This window comes from Squalius cephalus (genome assembly GCF_949319135.1).
Source record: "Squalius cephalus genome assembly, chromosome: 18".
In the NCBI taxonomy this organism is placed as follows: Eukaryota; Metazoa; Chordata; class Actinopteri; order Cypriniformes; family Leuciscidae; genus Squalius; species Squalius cephalus.
In genome coordinates, this window is record NC_137139.1 from 8,636,865 (window position 1) to 8,656,765 (window position 19,901).

At 39.9% G+C, this 19,901-nt stretch overlaps 1 protein-coding gene across 7 annotated transcripts in view; it reads left to right on the forward strand.

Annotated features, from left to right (window-relative positions):
• Nucleotides 1–19,901, forward strand: part of utrn (utrophin) — a gene marked incomplete at its 3' end in the record, with an annotated part of 238,761 nt that overhangs the window by 53,365 nt on the left and 165,495 nt on the right. For all 7 annotated transcript variants that reach the window (XM_079849569.1, XM_079849573.1, XM_079849571.1 and 4 more), the window contains 17 exons: nt 2,571–2,708; nt 2,787–2,900; nt 5,399–5,554; nt 5,650–5,820; nt 5,901–6,083; nt 6,428–6,562; nt 9,864–10,013; nt 10,133–10,294; nt 10,624–10,755; nt 12,325–12,498; nt 13,023–13,178; nt 13,479–13,649; nt 13,718–13,897; nt 15,116–15,244; nt 15,682–15,852; nt 15,938–16,105; nt 17,683–17,811. In XM_079849569.1, coding sequence (XP_079705695.1) covers nt 2,571–2,708; nt 2,787–2,900; nt 5,399–5,554; nt 5,650–5,820; nt 5,901–6,083; nt 6,428–6,562; nt 9,864–10,013; nt 10,133–10,294; nt 10,624–10,755; nt 12,325–12,498; nt 13,023–13,178; nt 13,479–13,649; nt 13,718–13,897; nt 15,116–15,244; nt 15,682–15,852; nt 15,938–16,105; nt 17,683–17,811 — 2,619 coding nt within the window. The remainder of the gene's footprint in view (nt 1–2,570; nt 2,709–2,786; nt 2,901–5,398; nt 5,555–5,649; nt 5,821–5,900; nt 6,084–6,427; nt 6,563–9,863; nt 10,014–10,132; nt 10,295–10,623; nt 10,756–12,324; nt 12,499–13,022; nt 13,179–13,478; nt 13,650–13,717; nt 13,898–15,115; nt 15,245–15,681; nt 15,853–15,937; nt 16,106–17,682; nt 17,812–19,901) is intronic.

The window sequence follows — 19,901 nt, forward strand, 5'->3', positions numbered from 1 at the left end:
GCGCAGACTGGTGCATAGATATATATATACACTAGATGTCGCCTTAAAGACATTCGTTCCAATGAACTGCCGTAGCCAAGGCGACATCTAGTATATATATATCTATGCACCAGTCTGCGTACACGTCACACAGCAGGATGCGCCCGCGCCCTCAGATCACTTGGACGTGGCTGTGTACAAGAGTTAAAAACAATATAAATACTGTTCGTTTTCTCACACAAACCGCTCGTTTCGTGTCTTAGGCCATCAATGTGTACTTACGATGGGGGAATTGTTTTAATTTGGACTCTGTGCATGCTCTTTGAGACAGTGACCACAGACCTGCATTAAATGACTGACAGACAAGAATGGTTTGACCTAAAAATATCAAAATTGAAACTACTGCGGAAACAAAGACACCTACATCTTGGATGCCCTTGAGGTAAGCTAAAACATACCAAAATTTAATTTCAAAGTGAACTATCCCTTTAATTCTTACGGTTTGATTTAAATCACGTGTTTTGTTGAAGTTTGTTTGTTTTTTGGCTCTCTGCTTGTTAACTCTGGGTGTTGGTCTAGTGTTGTGTCGTGTGTTAGTCCTCTGTGTGGATCTCCACTTGACCCGTGTGTGTACAGTCTCTGAGCTGACGCTTGCTTTTGATTTCTGGACGTGTGTCTCTCTGTAAGTGCTTGAATGTTGGGAAGAAAGCCAATGACTAAGATGGCAAAACAAGCCAAAGAGAGCAAACGCAGGCTGGCATTTATTTAAAGTCATGTAAATATTGATGCTCTCCTTTGGCAGTCTCTGGCCTTCGCCAGGAGAGCCGGGACACGTGGCAGAGCCCGTCTACAGCTCTGCCCAGCCCACACTAACTGACAGAACCTGCCCTGAACTCCAGCTATGCATTATGGGCTGATTATGGGCTGATTATGGACTGTGAGAACCAGGATCTCCTATTTTAGACGCGTGTCTCTCTGTGGGAGTGAAGGAGATCTCTGGAGGGTTTCTGACTGATGCTGGAGTTGTGTCTCCACCTGCAGGTGTGAAGGAGTTACTGCGCTCTGACACACTGACGACTTGCAGAATTGCAAATATTGCAATGATCGTCTAATATTTGCAAATGGTGAATCACAATTAAGCACTTGCGTTACGGGTTTTTAATTTCAAAAAATATATATATTTGGATTTTTTTATGGAAAATTAATTGGTGACGCATGTATGTTTTTAAAAATATTTTAAGTAAGCAACATAGTAATAACATATTATCTTTACACATTAAATACATGTTTTACACATCAAACATAAGCGTTTTTATTGCTGTTGTCTGTTTTTCATCAGTATTTGCCATGTCATAAATATAGATAACAATTTATTATGGATCATTCTAAGATGATCTGATATTTTTGAGAGACTTGCTGAGCCTCACACACAGTCCTGTAAGGGTCTATAGGGGTTTCTCTCTGTCATGTCTTTGTAACTTTACCATTTATTTTTGTTACACACCTTACATGTAGTTACTATAGTAATAATAATAACATAATTATGCATAATTACAAGTAACCTAAACCAAACTCTATAGTAAGTACATGTAGTTAATTAATATTACTCAGTACTTAAATGTATAATTACTCTGTAACACGGACACATTAAAATAGTGTTTTTTTTATTATTTTTATTTTATAATTTCATTATTTCATTTCATAACTCTCCGCTCCAGACACACATACATCATTTGATGCATATTGTTACTTATGCTTACATATACTTTACTGTTTCTGGTCCCATATATTCTCATCAATATTTTAAATAATTTTAAATGTTTAAATCACTGCACAGACTCTAATAATCCAGCAACATATTTTAGTCCGCAGTATATTAGTTTTGTGCAGTGTTATTTTAGTATTTTTTTAAAAACTATTTTAGTTTTTAAACTATTTCTTTTAAAAACCTCATTTTTTTAAAAACTATTTTAGTGTTTGTTAATATTTTAAATTAGCTTTTATCTATAAATTTAATTTTTAAATTTTAAATTTTAAATTGTGTAAGTTTTAATAAATCTATATGCATTTGTCATGTCTAATAGTTTTTGTTTTTTATATTTGTGTTTAGCTTTAAATTTATTTTTATTTTATTTTTATTAATTTTAGTTAACTTATTTAATACGACAACATTTCTATTTTTCTTTTCAATTTAAGTTTTATTTTATTTTACAAAACCTTTTTAATAAATTTATTTTTTAGTGAACAATAACATTCCTGGTTTTGTTTTCCAAATGTGGACAATTATTATGCAAATACAATCTAGTTTCTAGTATTACATAAAATGATGTACTATACTAATGACACATTTGTCCTAGTTGTTCTTGTCTATCGATCTGTTACTTTAAATCAGGCAGAAATCTAGTTACCCAAGTCCAACTGAACCAGTCAAATCATGACTTTACAGCATGACCATAATGGTTTGTCAGGGATTTAGGGTCGTTTATAATGTGTTTTTGAGCTCTAATCATTTGAAGTATACCCTGTCTCAGTGTGATTGGAGATAAAGCCGCAGGGGATTGTGGGTAATGTAGTTTTGCCCCGTCCTCCAGGCTCTCTATGCTGAGATCGAGCAGCAGCGGCTGAAGGAGTCGGAGACAGAGGAGCAGTGCTGGACCCAACTCTCCACTGCGGCCCGGGACCAGCTCAGCGTGCTGCAGTGCATTCTGGGTAGCATGAAGGACACACAGGTGAGGGGCTGATCCGCTGGAGGGTCTTGAGCTGGCGTGAATGCCGTGTGTCTTGATGCTTGTGTTGATGATGTTCAGGTGAAGAGTGAGGAGGTGCAGCGCTGGCTGGATGCGGTCGAGGAGCTTCTGTCTCGAGACGCCGGCGGATTCAGTCACGGGGACAAACTGCAGGAGGAACTCAGCCAGTGCAAGGTCAGAGGTCAACGCATTAAACATGACAATGATGTGGACGGATACTGTTGAATAATCCAGAATAACGCCGCTAGTTACATGCCTTCAAGTAGTGGTGCACTGAAATTATTATTATTATTATTATTTTTTTACCAGAACCGAAATTATCGGGGCCGAAAAAAAAACGAAAGTTTGTATTTAGCCAAACACCAAAAGTTTATTTAATTAGCAATTAATTAATCAAATGTAATAAACAACACTGAAATAAAAACTGAGCTGCATTTAAACTGCACATAATGCAGTTTTTATATCACTTTCAAATATATATATATATATATATATATATATATATATATAATTTTTTTTTCAGTTTTAATAATTTATATTAATTACTTATATCTTATATTAATTATACTTATATTAAGTATAAATAAACTTATTTATTTCAGTTAGTTGCCAACAATTTTCTATTTGAGTTTAAGTTTATATTTTTCATCAAATATTTATATTTTATTTTAACTTAATTTCAATTTTCAAATGCAATTTTTAACGTTTACACAACAACGATGTACTAAAATCAGTTTTTTTCATGTACAGACGACACCGTTGTCAAACGATCCCCGTTTACACGGATCCACGGAAACGACTAAAAACTCTATTATTCATGCCAGGCCAGTAGGTGGCGATGTCACTTTGTAAAGGAACATCACCATTTTCACAAATTCACGTTTTTGTAGTTTAAATGGAGACGATAACGGTATTGTTTTCAAAAACTTGCACTTGGAAACCCCTTTTTAAAAGTTTGTGTTTTCTGGCTCCCAAAACGCTGTTGTCGTGTAAATGAACGTTCAACATTTTTTCAGTTGAAATCTGTCGTTTAAACGGCCCCTTAGTTGACAATCAACCCTGGTTTTGTGTTCCAGACAAGTATTTCTGCAAATAATGCATTTTCTAGTATTACATTAATATTATGATGTACTAATGACACATTTTCGAAACGGAAATTAAAGTCTTCATGTAACCAAAACCAAAAAAATGTAAGTTTACTCAAGCAATTAATCAAATGTAATAATCAACACTCAAATAAAAACTGAATATTTAAACTGTAATGCTATGTGACATTTAGTTTGAAGCTGTTTTAGTGACGTCTTTCTGTGGTTGAAACACTGATTGAGCGATTACATGAGACATGATAAGTTGTAATATATCTTTCATCATTCCTTCTGATGTTCATCCATGTTTATTTGGTGCTGTAACTAGTAGTAAAGAGTAAGAGATGATCAGTTCACGAGCCGCTTGAACTGAAGCGCTACAGCGATCCGTCACAACGCATTAAAGGGTAACTCTCGCCAAAATTGAACCTAGGCTCTTTTTGTTAATCTACCCGAGTCAAACTTTCGTGTAAAAGCATAATTAGAATGGAAACGCCACTTTTAAGTTTGACTTTTGAATGGGAGTGCTTGAGGCACGACTATGATAGAATCAAAATCACTATTTTTAAAACACTAAGAAGGCTCGACACAACATGAAACTTTGCTCGAAGTATCACCAGAGGCTCTACACATGAACTAAAGCATTGAAAACATTGTTTGTTTTCACAAAGTTTACTAAAAAGAAAGTTTTTGTATGACCCACTTTATCAGTTTATCAGTTTCCGATGGCTGGAATTTTGTCAGTCAAAAGCAGTCGATCTCCGAATGCAACGTAACATGAGGAGAGTAAAGATGGAAAGCTCCTAAAGCTTGTTTCCATATAAATTCACAGATATTTTTTATCTTTATCTAAGTTATCATGCTTTTCATTGAAATTGAAGTTCATGACTTTTCCTCATATGGAGTCAGTTCATTACGTTGCATTTGGAGATCGACTACTTTAGACTGACAAAATTTCAGCCAAAAGACAAAACCTTTCTTTTTAGTAAACTCTGTGAACACAAACAATGTAGTCAATGCTCGAGTTCATGTGTAGAGCCCCTGGTGTTTCTTCGAGCAAAGTTTCATGTTGTGTCGAGCCTTCTTAGTGTTTTAAAAATAGCGATTTTGATGCTATCATAAAAGTTCCCCATTCACTCCCATTCAAAAGGCATTTTGACCTAAAACGAAAATACGGTCAATCTTAAAAGTGGCGTTTCCATTCTAATTATGCTTTTACACGAAAGTTTGACTCGGATAGATTAACAAAAAGAGCCTAGGTTCAGTTTTGGCGAGAGTTACGCTTTAAAGAGCGTCGAAACAACGTTTTGCAGAACGACAGAACTGACATGTTTACCTGTTGTAGCTTATCCACCGTGTGTTCATGAAACACACACTCACACAGCCAGTCAAGCGCTTCAGCAGAGAAGTGTTAATGAAATGTCACTGTTTCGCTTAATGACTTCAGCCCTCAAAAAGTGTTTAGAAACATCAGTGCATCACTAGTTTCTATCAGTTTTCAGCTGGTTTAGGTGGTTAATCAGCAGGACTCGACCTGGTTAAGAGTTGATCTGGTTGAGTGTCTGTCAGTGGTGTTTGTGTGTGCAGGAGTTGGTGAGTGAGATGGAGAGCGTGGACTCGTCTCTGAAGCAGATTACAGAGAACGTGTCGGCCGTTCAGCAGAGCTCGACACCGGCTCTGATCCGCTGGGGACAGGAGGAGTTAGACCACAGTCAGAGACGCTGGGACGCGCTCAGTAAACAGGTTCTTAAAACAGCAGATGTTCAGTGTAGGAAATCAATCAGTCACCCAACATGTCCTTCTTGAGTGGATGTCAATGTAAAACATCTTGCTTGCAGTTGTTGAGGCGTGAGGAGCGTGTGAGTGAAGGTCAGGAGAAAGTGACGAATATGAAGAAAGACGTGGCGGAGATGCGCGAGTGGATGATTCAAGTGGACGAGGAGTTTCTCATGAGAGACTTTGAGTACAAGAGCCCAGAGGAGCTGGAGGAGGCGCTGCAGGAGATGAAGGTGCTTGTGTATGGGACTGTCCCGAGTGTTCACGTGTGTGTTGAGCTGTTTCCAGAGCTCTGTTGTGATGTGTGTTTCAGAGAGCTAAAGAGGACGTGCTGCAGAAGGAAGTGCGTGTGAAGATTCTGAAGGACAGCATTAACGTGTTGATCAGCAAGACGCCCTCTAGTGGTGGTGCCGACCTGAGCCCTGAGCTCACGGAGGTCCTGCAGAACTACCAGAAACTGTGCGATCGCTTCAAGAGCAAGTGCCACACGCTTGAGGTACACACACACACACACGTTTGTTTAGCTATACTTGTGAGGACCTCCATAGACATAATGGTTTTTATACTGTACAAACTGTATATTCTGTCCTCTTACACTTACCCGACCCCTAAACCTACCAATCACACAAAACCTTCCGTATTTTTACATAAAAATAAATAAAAAACATTTTTATTATGTTTATTAATCAATTTCACTTGTGAGGACCAGCAAAAAGTCCTCACAAACCTGGGAATCTCAAGTTTTACTATCTTTGTGGGGACATTTGGTCACACACACAGTTTGATTGTTTCCTGTTGGCTCTTGAGTTGAAGTGTGTGTGTGTGTGTGTGTGTGTTCAGGAGGTGTGGTCCTGCTGGATTGAGCTGCTGCAGTATCTGGATGTGGAGTCTGGCTGGTTGAACTCGCTGGAGGAGAAGGTTCACGCCACTGAGAGCGTCCCGGAAAACACTGAGTCCATCAGCGCGGCTCTGGAGGTAACAGCAGTCACGGGGAAGGTGCAGTCACGTTTACCATGGTTTCGCTGGAGAAATCCAGTCGATTTAGTGGGAATCCACGTGACTGGGAATTTTGCATGAGGGCGAAATATTTCCCAACGCAGTGTTTGAAAGCTGCTCGTTTTGAAAGGAATTTCTGTGAGCTGTTAGCCTGGTTAAAACCAGACCATTCTCAGTAGTAACTGAGTTATGGTCTGGCAAAGCTCCATAGACAAATCATTTCCAAAGGGGCGTCACCAACGGACATCGCTGAAATGCCTCTGGACGCAGTTGGATAGACCTAAAACCAATCAGAGCGATCAGCATCGTGTAAAGCCATATGCTGCGTCCCAATTCGCCTAAGTTACACTACGCCATAAAAGTATGTACTCTTTTTGTGAAGAAAAGGTATTTACTTTTGAATGTGTAGCAAAAAAGTAGGCAAGCTTTGGGACATACTACTTCGTCATCTTTATCGGACGGATCTGTCGCGTGCATCCTGTCACGTAAACTGCCCTGTCAATCATCGTGTCACAGTTAAAATCCTCTATTAAATCTAATTTAATTTCCTACCGTTTCGGAGAGAAATGTAGTAGCACGTTCATCTGCCAGTGGGTCTTTCATGGAGACTGTCCTCATGTGTTTGAAATTTGAATATAATAATGCATTTAAAAGTTGAACGGACGTCGCTCAAATGCCTCTGGGCGCAATTGGATAGGCTAGACCTAAAACCAATCAGAGCGATCGTCATTGTGTAAAGCCCGCCTCAATGTTTCTGATTGGTGCCGTGATTTCTAGGCCATGGAAATGGGCTTGAATGAGCTCTTTGCCAGACTACTTCTGGAGCAAATCTGAATTTGCCGGAAGTTGTCTGGGTTTTCCCAGGCTAGTGAGCTGTGCTTCAAACATACACACTATTGACCCATTGACTATTGCCCGCAAATGTGCCCGCACCTTAACCTCAATGAGGCTACATATGTTTTGATTACATCTGAATCTGCTCACGTTTGTCGTTCCAAACCCGTTAGACTTCCTTTCATCTTCAAAACACAATTGAAGAAATTTATAATGCAATCTGAGAGAAATCTGTCCCTCCATTGAAAGAAGTCTGTTGTTCACCAAAAATGTTCATGAAGAGATTATAAAATAAATCCATACGAATCGAGCGGTTTAATCCAAAGTCTTCTGAAGAGACTCGGTCGCTCCATTTGATGAACAGATTAAATTTAGGTTTTTGTTCACATATAAACAAAGATCAGCGAACATGAACATAAGCTGTCCTTGACACACGAGAATGAACCTCACTGGTTCTCACGCATCAAGCAAGCATGCTTAATTTGAGTGAGTGCTCTGTGTACATTTTGGGTGAATAGACTTTCAGTGGATGGACAGAAATCACACACACACACACACACACGCACATACACGCACACACAGACACACGCACACAGACACACGCACACACATTCTTGTACATCTATCTTTATGAGGACATTCATTGACACAATGCAATCTCTAGCCGCTTACCCTAACCTTACCCATCACAACTAAGTGCCTAACCCAAACCCTTACCCTAAACCGACCCTTAACCTCATTATAACCTTATCCCTAAAACCAAGTCTTGACCCTCAAACAGGCCTTTAAAGGCTCTCAGAAAGTGAGGAACGGCCAAAATGTCCTCACTAGGGTTGGGTACCGAAACCCGGTTCCAATAGGGAACCGGTTCCGACGTAAACGGTAGTAACCAGACCGAATAAGAACGAAACTTTCGGTGCCTGATTTCGGTGCCTGACGTTTTTTTACCGCCCCCTATAAAACATCTCGCGGCACGAATGATCCAATAATAAAACATCTCCAGTTAACCAGCAAAGCATTCATTTAGTTCGTTTGTTAAATAAGAGACGATCTAGCGCTGAAATGTGTTTTTTTAAATCAAGTGATCAAAGTGCTCGTTGCCGCTGCGATCAGTGGCGCGGATACAGTGTTTTCTCGTGGCTCGCGCACACCGCACTTTTCTTCACTCGGACGCGCGCTTCAATACGTTGCGGAGATCGATCTATTTATGAGGCGCCGTCTATATGATTATGTGCGCGGAGAGTTTGTGTGTGTGTGCTCGCGTCTCAGATGAGTATGTGCGCAGAGAGTTTGTGTGAGTGTGTGTGTGTGTGTGTGCTCGCGTCTCAGATGAGTATGTGCGCGGAGAGTTCCGCGTGTCTAGTGTGTGTAGAGTTTGCGTGTGTGTGCGTGAGCGACTTTAGAAGTTGTGCACTTCATATGTATTAGTTTGAGCATTCAGCAGTATACATGTATGTGTGACTACCTAGGGTTTCATATGTGCGTGAATGAAGTTTGATTTAAGCCCTAGACGGCGCCTCATATCTATTCGTTCTGGTGAAATCTCAAAATATAATGGACACAAAGTGTCCCTGCTTGATATACAACCACTGATGAGCATAATCGGTTTAAAAAATAAATAAATAAATAAAAAATTACGAATGCGGATTAGAACCCAAAACCTCTGACACGCTTGACTAAAGTTCAAGTTCAGCTGCAGTGTTCCTCTTCGGGTAAGTCTAGTATTTTAATGCCAACTGCAAATCTTGCATATCAAGTATGAAGTATATCAATATCAAGTATATTTATATGAGGCTATACTGTGTGTGTTAAATATTTCTGCTCAGTGTCAGATATTTCTCTGTTTTGTAAAAGTCATAATATGAGAAGACAAAATTTTGATCTTAACTCAAGTGTTTTGTGCTACATCAGTAGCCTTTTAAAGGGCACAATTTTTCATTTAATCAGAAAATCTTTTTCAGAAAAACACACACACACACACACACACACACACACACACACACACACACACACACACACACACACACACACACACACAGAGGTATTATTTTTTTGATAAAGTGTGTGCAGTTTAGTTTTCTTAAGTACCGTTTCAAGAACCGTTTAAGCACCGGAACCGATTGAAAAATACCGAGTAGGTACTGGTATCGGATAAAACCCAACCAATACCCAACCCTAGTCCTCACTTTACTCTCTTTGTCCTCACTCCAATGGTCTAAAACTCAAACTGGTCCTCACAAAGATAGTTGTACAAGTGTACACACACACACACACACACACACACACACACACACACACACACACTGAGACTTCTTGATCTTCATTACTGTTTGGAAGATGAACAAAAGTCTTATAGGTTTGGAACGTCATGAGAGTGAGTAAATAATGACAGCATTTGAACTTGAACGAACCCTTAAATGGGACGCGTGTTGTGTGTCTCTTTCAGTCGGTGGAGTCTGTTCTGCGTCACCCGGGTGATAACAGGACTCAGATCCGAGAGCTGGCCCAGACTCTCATAGACGGAGGGATTCTGGACGAACTCATCAGCGAGAAGCTGGAGAGTTTCAACTCACGCTACGACCAACTGACTCAGCTGGTGTGTTTGTGTTGATCAAACGATTCCCCAGAACCCATTCAGATTCACATTTGACAGTCAGTTACGTTACATTCGTGTGTGTGTGTGTGTGTGTGTGTGTGTGTGTGTGTGTGTTGCAGGCTGCTGCACGTCAGATGTCTCTGGAGCAACAGTTGGGGACTCTTAGGGAGAACGAGACGGCCTTACACACACTACAGACGTCTCTCACACAGCTGGACCAAACACTCACGTCTTACCTCACAGATCGCATCGACGCCTTCCAGCTGCCACAGGAAGCTCAGGTGCACACACACACACACACACACACACACACACACACACACACACACACACACACACACACACACACACACACACACACACACACACACACACACACACACACACACACACACACTCTTTCTGACATACATTTCACAATATTACTGTTTTTTGTATTTTTAATCAACTAAATGCAGCCTCGTGAGCAGAAGAGACTTGTTTAAAAACATAAAAAATCGTACCGATCCAAAACTTTTGACTGGTAGTGTTTAGTAACAGATATATTGTAAAACAACTTTGCACTTATTCTTTACTCTTTGGCCTTTAACTTGAACAACATTCTCCTCAGGCCATTCAGGCTGAGATCGCGGCCCATGAGGCCACACTGGAAGACCTGAGGAGGAGGAATGTGGGAAACGTGCCTTCGACCGCACCCGAGGGCAAACCAGTGCGAGCAGGAACCCTACTGGACCAGTTACAGGTGAGACTCAACACTGCCCCCGCAGGACGGGAGGGGAACTGCACACGCTGCATGTTGGTCATGCTTCACTTCTGCACTGTACACTAGGGATGTGTCCGCAGCCTAAATCCAAATTTGGAAAGGCCGGAAAATGAATAACGCATTCTACGGAGCCCCTAAAGGGACATGGTTAGGCTTGCGGCTATTCGGTTACATTAGTGTACATCAGATTTCATCAGGAGACAAATCTCAAGGTTCTTGTCCGAAATTTTCGCACGTTAAAAAATAAATGGTACCTCGTGTTTTGTCAATCACGTTTAAACACTGCCACACTGAAACATTCGGATCGGGTTAAATTTGTTGTGTTTTTCGCATCCGTAGCAAGCATTTGGAGAGGTGTTTTGACAATTATGAGCCACCGAATGACGAATACGAAAAAACGTATGCGAAAATTTTGGACTCAGTGTGCAAGGACCTTTATCCTGTAAAATGTGTGGTCAGTACTGCCGCTCCTCATACACAGAGTGTATACACGCGATGGCGGATTGGAAAGCGAAAGTAAAAAGCGAAGGTGCATTCAAAAGCGATTTCAATACCTCGCATATTAATAGCGGCTCGCTGATGCTTGCAAATTATATACAATATAATTACCTTACTATTTAATTATGAGAGAATGCAAAGGCATTTCCCATCAGCATGTCCCTTACGGGCCTCCGTAGAATGCATCATTTCCTTTCTGAATGTAGTATTCGGCTTCAAGTACATACTACTTGGTACTTTAGTAATTAATCTTAGATATTCAGCTTTGAGATATCACTCAGTACAGGTGTTATTTTATTATTATTTATATAATATTTTATAGTTTTCTTCATATTTTGAATTAGTTTTGTTTACATTTTCAGTTCATTTAAATTACTTTAATTTTTAGTAATTCTATGTGCCTTTTTGTCTTTTTTTTCCCCTTAATTTATTTTTGTTTTAGTTCAGTTTTAGTTCTAGTAATTTTATTAATGAATTAGCTTGTAGTTTTCTTTTTAATTTTAGTTAAATTTGTATATATTTTTAAATGTTTTTTGTCATTTTTATCTGTATTTTTTTATTACTAATTAGGTAAAAACGTATTTGTTTATTTTTAGTATTTATTTTTATACCTAGTTAGTAATTTAAGCGCTTTAACTTAAAATAATAATTATAAAAATATTAACCTAAAGGCTTTAATACACTGCATGATTTTTGCCTTATTTTTGAGTCGGCTCTAGTTGCAGAAAGTCCTCAAATGTTCTTATTTTCGCGTACGCTGGGCTTTGATTCCATCCATTTGGATTTTTAAGGATATAAAAAAAAAAATACAAAAAAGGTTTGTTTTCATTCGTCACCCGTCTCCTATCAACATGGCACATGTGTATGCATGACTTCTGTATTCAGAACAACTTGAAAGTCTGTTCGTGTGCGATCCTCAGTCTATAGTGTGTGATGTTCAGTCTCTCTCTAACCGTATACAAAGTCGGCAAGTGTTTGATTCCTAGTATTTGAATAGATGTTTAGTGTATTCCAGCTTAAGGTGTATCTCGTGTATCTCCGTCTGTTTAGCGGAAGCTCCGCGAGATTAGTACGAAATACCAGCTCTTCCAGAAACCGGCCAACTTCGAGCAGCGAATGCTGGACTGCAAGAGGATTCTGGATAGTGCTAAAGCTGAACTTCACATCCTGGACCTGAAGGACACGCAACCAGAGGAGATACAGACACACCTGACCGGATGCATGGTGAGAAAACACACCAGTGTTCTTCTAGCATTATTTATACACTGTGTGTGTGTGTGTGTGTGTGTGTGCCCTTGTTATATTACATTGTGGGGACCAAATGTCCCCATAAGAATAGTAAAACCTGAGATCACCTACATTGTGGGGACCAGCCAGCGGTCCCCACTTTTCAAAAGGCTGATAAATCACACAGGATGAGTTGTTTTGAGAAAGTAAAAATGCAGAATGTTTCCTGTGATGGGCAGGTTTAGGGGCAGGGGCAGTGTAAGGGGATAGAATGTACAGTTTGTACGGTATAAAAACCATTACGTCTATGGAGAGTCCCCACAAAGATAGTGAACCAGACATGTGTGTGTGTGTGTGTGTGTGTGTGTGTGTGTGTGTGTGTGTGTGTGTGTGTGTGTGTTTCAGATTTATTCCAATTTAAAACATCTTTTTGAACAATAGCAAAACTGAACAGAGACTTCATCATGGACTTGATCACACTGCCTGTGCTTCATGTAAGCGTGTTGTTTTTATGAATGCAGAAGCTGTATAAGATCTTGAGCGAGGTCAAACTGGAGGTGGAGACCGTGATTAAAACGGGAAGACAGATCGTACAGAAACAGCAGACGGAAAATCCTAAAGGAATGGATGAACAGCTCACTGCCCTCAAATTACTCTACAATGAGCTGGGAGCTCAGGTACACACACACACACACACACACACACACACACACACACACACACGTTTAAAAGCGTCTATAAAAGAAGCGTGTCCATGTTTTGTTTTCTTTTACATTTTGAAGTTTTAGATATGAACACGAAATGTTAGCTTGCTACGTCCACATCCTCTGCTTTTCCACTTTTCACCACTCAATCAGTGGATAAAATCAAGCTCCACTCTACTTTGTCGCGTTATGGAAGTAAAATGGTTTGCGGAAGCAATTTCGTGTTGACTTCAATGTCATTTTTAATTTGCGATAAACTGTGTGTGTGATCAGGTGACGGAGGGGAAGCAGGATTTGGAGAAGGCGTTGTCTGTGTCTCAGCGTCTGCAGAAGGACAGCGCCGCCCTGCAGGCCTGGATGAAACACACTGAGGCTCAGCTCAAAGAGAAGCTCAACACAGGAGACATGCCTGCTGACATCGACGCCGAGGTCACATGGGCCAACGTGAGTGTGTTTGATGGAGTCTCTTCTGGACACAGAGAGTGTGTGTGTTAAAGAGCGTGTCCCTGTAGGGCCTGCTGAAGGAGTCGGAGCGCAGGAAGAGCGATCTGTCTGCGGTGACGGAGAACAGCGCCGCCCTGCAGGCGTTAGTGGAGGGCAGTGAGGTTCAGCTGGAGGAGCAGCTGTTTGAGCTCAACGAGGACTGGGAACGAGTGCACACGCTGGTCGAGGACTGGCTCAGCGCTGTCCTGGTGAGTGTGTTTGAGCCTGGCTTTCGGTAGGACTGCTGAAGGTAACGTTAAACGTATTTACCCACAGTGCACTTGTTCAGGTTAATGTTCCAGCTGCTTCATTTTGTGCTCCGTGATTTGTAAAGACTGATTAGAAGAATAAAGACACACAGACACAGACACACACAGGCACACGCACAGACACACACACACACACAAGGACACGCACACGCACACACACACACACACACACACACACACACACACACACACACACACACACACACACACACACACACACACACACACACACACACACACGACTTAGACACAGACACACACACACACACACACACACACACACACACACACACACACACACACACACGCACACTCACACAGTAAATCATTTAGTAAATGATGAGGGAAGACCTTCATAATTATTAATTTATATGCAAATTCAATTCACATGGGATGTTTCAGTCATTAGCTGTCTTTTTGGCAGAATTTAATTAACATCAAAGTTGTACTGGTCTGAAATGTCACTTATGAGCATAATATAATATAATATAATATAATATAATATAATATAATATAATATATAACTTAATATAATATAACGTAACATAACATAACATAACATAACATAACATAACATAACATAACATGAACCACATTAATATTATCTTTTTTATTCCTTAAAAGACAATTATCAAATCAAAGTTTATTTATAAAAAAATAAATGAAATGCATCAATACTGGATGAACAACATTTTTATTTTAAGTTTTAAATATTATATATGTTTTTATTATGCTATAATGTAGGAATAATAATAGTAATATTTATTATTATTATTGTCTTTTTCTGATTCTTAAAAGAGGAATTAAAAGCATAAATGATGAATGGACAGCATTTTTATTTTTATAGTATGTTTTGTATATTATATGTGTTAAAATATGTAGTAATAATAATGCTTTTAGTATTATTATTAATAAAAAAAAGTTACCCTAGCATTTTCCCACATCATTGAAAGATTAAATTAAATGCATCAATACTAGATGCACACTTTTACAGAGGTAAAAATTAATGGGCTAATTACATTTAACTGCAAAATAATGATTAAATGAAATAACTTTAATCTGTTGACAGTGCTATTTTTACCTATTGTACTGCACATTTACACTAGCTAGAGATGCTGTCTCATGTCCTGTGTGTGTGTGTGTGTGTGTGTGTTGTAGAATCACAGGCGTGAGGTGGAGATGTTTGATGAGAATCTGGCTCATATCAGCACATGGCTCTATCAGACTGAGATCCGACTGGATGAGATGGAGAAGAAACCTGCAGCGGAGAAAGAGAGAATGACCAAGGTCAAAGCACACACACACACACACACACACACACACACACACACACACACACACACACACACACACACACACACACACACACACACACACACACACACACACACACACACACACACTCGCTTTATTCGGGTGAAACTTAATATTCAGCTGGATATAATATATATAATGTGTAAATGTGTGTGTGTGTTTATATTGTTGCTTTTCAGAGGCAGATAAAGTAATTACACTTTGATTAAAGATCACTGTGTGTGTACGAGGGTCCACATGACGAATCATTTGTAGTTGTGTGTAACCTGTAGTTGCCCGGTTGTCCAGAAAAGCGAATGTGTCCTGTGAACAACACTCGGTTGACATGTATTAGCAGACGCATTAGTGTGAGTTTGTGTTTGTGATGTTGTCATGCTGTTGTTAAAGCTGTGTGTGTGTGTGTCTGACAGGCTGTGCTGTGTGAGTTGGAGGGCATGCGTGCTCGTGTGGACAGTGCTCGTGATCAGGCAGTGATGTTGATGACCAGCAGGGGTCCTGCGTGTAGAGAACTGGTGGAGCCCAAACTGGACGACCTCAACCGCACCTTCCACAAGGTGGCGCAGCACATCAGCTCTGCTCAGGTGAGACATGCCCACGGCTCACAGCGGTCCGAGAGGACTGACACTCGTCAGCGGGTGCTAACTGTGTGTGTGTGTGTGTGTGCAGGTGTCTGCTGGTCTGGAGGTCACACAGGATCCACAGCAGGAGCAGGTAGACGCTCGATCTGCTCCTCTTCTCTCCTCCTCTCAGCTGCTGCTGTTTGAGTCAGACATACAGGCGACTGTCAGAGCACTGGAGCAACGGGACAAAACACACACACCTGATGATGAGAGGGTAACGCTCACACACTCACACACGCACACACAACTGATGACGAGAGGGTAGCACACACATCACACACGCATACACACACACACACACACACACCTGATGATGAGAGGGTAACGCACACACACTCACACACGCGCACACACAACTGATGACGAGAGGGTAGCACACACATCACACACGCATACATACACACACACACACACACACACACACACACCTGATGATGAGAGGGTAACGCACACACACTCACACACATACGCACACACACCTGATGACGTGAGGGTAACACATCACACACGCATATACACACACACACACACACACGCACACACACCTGATGATGAGCAACGGGACAAAACACACACACCTGATGATGAGAGGGTAACTCTCACACACTCACACACGCACACACCTGATGACGAGAGGGTAACACACACATCACACACGCATACATACACACACACACACACACACACACCTGATGATGAGAGGGTAACACACACACACACACACACCTGATGATGAGAGGGTAATGCACACACACTCACACATGCACACACACACACACACACACACACACACACACACACACACACACACACACACACACACACTCACACACACTCACACACACACACCTGATGATGAGAGGGTAATGCACACACATGCACACTCACGCACACACACACACACACACACACACCTGATTTACCCCTTATCTAACACATGCACCTATTAGAAGCTTGTTTTCTGCCATGGAATAAAAAAGTAAATAAAAAAAGGTAATTGCAATTTTTTTGCTCACAATTCTGACTTTTATTTCTTCATTATTAAATGCAAGCTTATGACAATTCTTCTGAGAAAAAAAGTCTAAATTGTGTGATATAAGCTCGTAATTGCCAAATAAAAAAGTAAAATAATAACTAGCCAACAAAATAAAATAATTTGCAAAAACAAAAGAAACTTAGTTTCTTAATTCCCATATATTTGTATTGCATGATTTCTATTGTTTTAGGGGTCAATTTGACCCACATATTTTTATGTTCAGAATTAGCTTCTTATTTTTTTTATTTTTTTTTTGAGAACTTTAAATTCAACTAGATAAAGAAACGATTCAGGACATTGGCTTGTACAATTCCAAAGACGAGTCTTCAATTTCAAGTAAAATTTGAGTATTAAATTTAATGACTTCTCATATATTTCATATTTTGGTTTTTGACAAGCTACAATAAAGATTTTTTTATTTTTTACCTGACTCTTTGCTGTATTTCAAAGTGTTGATTTTTGGCAACTAGAATAGAAACCGGTGAAGGGGACAGAATGACACCAACACAGAAGTTTTAACAACATTTTTATGTTCCTAAGTCTGTTCAAATGTGTTGAAACTTTGCATGCACATTCATGATCCAAAATGAAACGTATTCATAAAATCCAAAGAAGTAAGTAGTAGAACCAGTGTTTCAAGCAAAATGACAAAATTGTATAGGGGCCGAATTGAGCCAAACACAACAGAAGTGTTGAACATCAGCTCCAGTAACAGCAGACGTCTATATTAAAGCACTGATGTGTTTGTGTTGCAGCTGGCCGAGGAGAAGGCACATGTTGAGGAGGTGCTGAGGAGAGGAGAGGAGGTTCTGCTGTGTGTGTCTGATGAGGAGAGAAGAGAGGACATCCACAGGAGACTCCTGCTGCTCCAGACACGATACAAGGTCATTTCATGCACTCTTAACATGTCAAACACGTAAGGCCCACTCCGAGTTTCAAGCCACTTTCACAGAAGCAAACCGTTAAATTGCAGTATTAACATGTCTGGCAGCTGTTTTCAGTTTCTTACAGGTATTGCTTCTATGCAGATAAATCACCAAAAACTCTTTCAAAAAACTCTTGAAAGATGTAATTTACCCAAAAGGTCTTTCAGAAATAGTAGGCTGCTACATTTGAAAAACTGGTGGGCCACAGTTTTTTGAGTTGAAAGTCCACTGTGTTGATGTGTACGAATGAAATATACAAATTTACATTTACTGTTGCTTTTTATGTCATGTCTATAAGTAGAACATTTGACGTTAAAACCCTGCTTTAGGTTCCACTCTTTGAAAAAAGACTTGTAGCATCAGAACATCCTAACCTTATGTATGCTCAATATTATGGCTATTTTATGACTTTTTTGGCAATGTTACAACTGTGTTATGACTATTCTACAGTTACATTTATGGCTGTGTTAAAGCTATGTTTTGGTTGTTAAGGCTAAGTTACAACATTGTTTACAGATGTGTTACAGCTTTTCTACAGCTGTGTTTATGGCTATGTTACAGCAATGATTATGGTTTTTCTCTGTTTGTAAAGGCTTTACTACAACATTATGGCTGTTCCAGTTTTGTTACAGCTATGTTTATGGCGGCTACAGCAATGATAATGGCTATGTTTTGGTTATATTATGACTATTATGATTACATTCATGGCTGTTAGAATAGTTCCGGCTGTGTTACAGCTGCGTTACAACAGTGTTTATGGAGTTTACAGCTTTGTTACAGCAATGCTTTGGCTGTCACGTCAATGTTACAACAGTATTTACAGCTGTTACGGCTTTGTTACAACAGTGTTTTCAGCGGTTAACAGTGGTTAGCACGGCTTTGTTACAACAGTGTTTACGGCTGTTACGGCTTTGTTACAACAGTGTTTACAGCTGTTACGGCTTTGTTACAACAGTGTTTACAGCGGTTAACAGTGGTTAGCACGGCTTTGTTACAACAGTGTTACAACTGTGTTTACAGCTGTTACGGCTTTGTTACAACAGTGTTTACAGCTGTTACGGCTTTGTTACAACACTGTTTATTACGGCTTTGTTACAGCAAGTGTTTACAGCGGTTATGGCTTTATTACAGCTATATTTATGACTGTTACAATAGTGTTTACAGCTGCTACGGCTTTATTACAGCTATATTTATGACTGTTACAACAGTGTTTACAGCTATTACGGCTTTGTTACAGCTGTATTTATGGCTGTTACAAAAGTGTTTTTTACAGCTATGGCTGTTAAGGCTTTGTTACAACAGTGTTAACAGCGGTTAACACAGCTTTGTTACAACACTGTTTACAGCTGTTACGGCTTTGTTACAACAGTGTTTACAGCTGTTACGGCTTTGTTACAACACTGTTTATTACGGCTTTGTTACAACAGTGTTTACAGCGGTTATGGCTTTGTTACAGCAGTGTTTACAGCGGTTATGGCTTTGTTACAGCAGTGTTTACAGCGGTTATGGCTTTGTTACAGCAGTGTTTACAGCTGTTACGGCTTTATTACAGCTATATTTATGGCTGTTACAACAGTGTTTACAGCTGTTATGGCTTTATTACATCTATATATATGGATGTTACAAGTGTTTACAGCTGATACGGATTTATTACAGCTATATTTATGGCTGTTACAACAGTGTTTACAGCTGTTATGGCTTTATTACAGCAGTGTTTACAGCGGTTATGGCTTTGTTACAGCAAGTGTTTACAGCGGTTATGGCTTTGTTACAGCAGTGTTTACAGCGGTTATGGCTTTGTTACAGCAGTGTTTACAGCGGTTATGGCTTTATTACAGCTATATTTATGACTGTTACAATAGTGTTTACAGCTGTTACGGCTTTATTACAGCTATATTTATGACTGTTACAACAGTGTTTACAGCTATTACGGCTTTGTTACAGCTGTATTTATGGCTGTTACAAAAGTGTTTACATCAGTTATCGTTTTTTACAGCTATGGCTGTTAAGGCTTTGTTACAACAGTGTTAACAGCAGTTAACACAGCT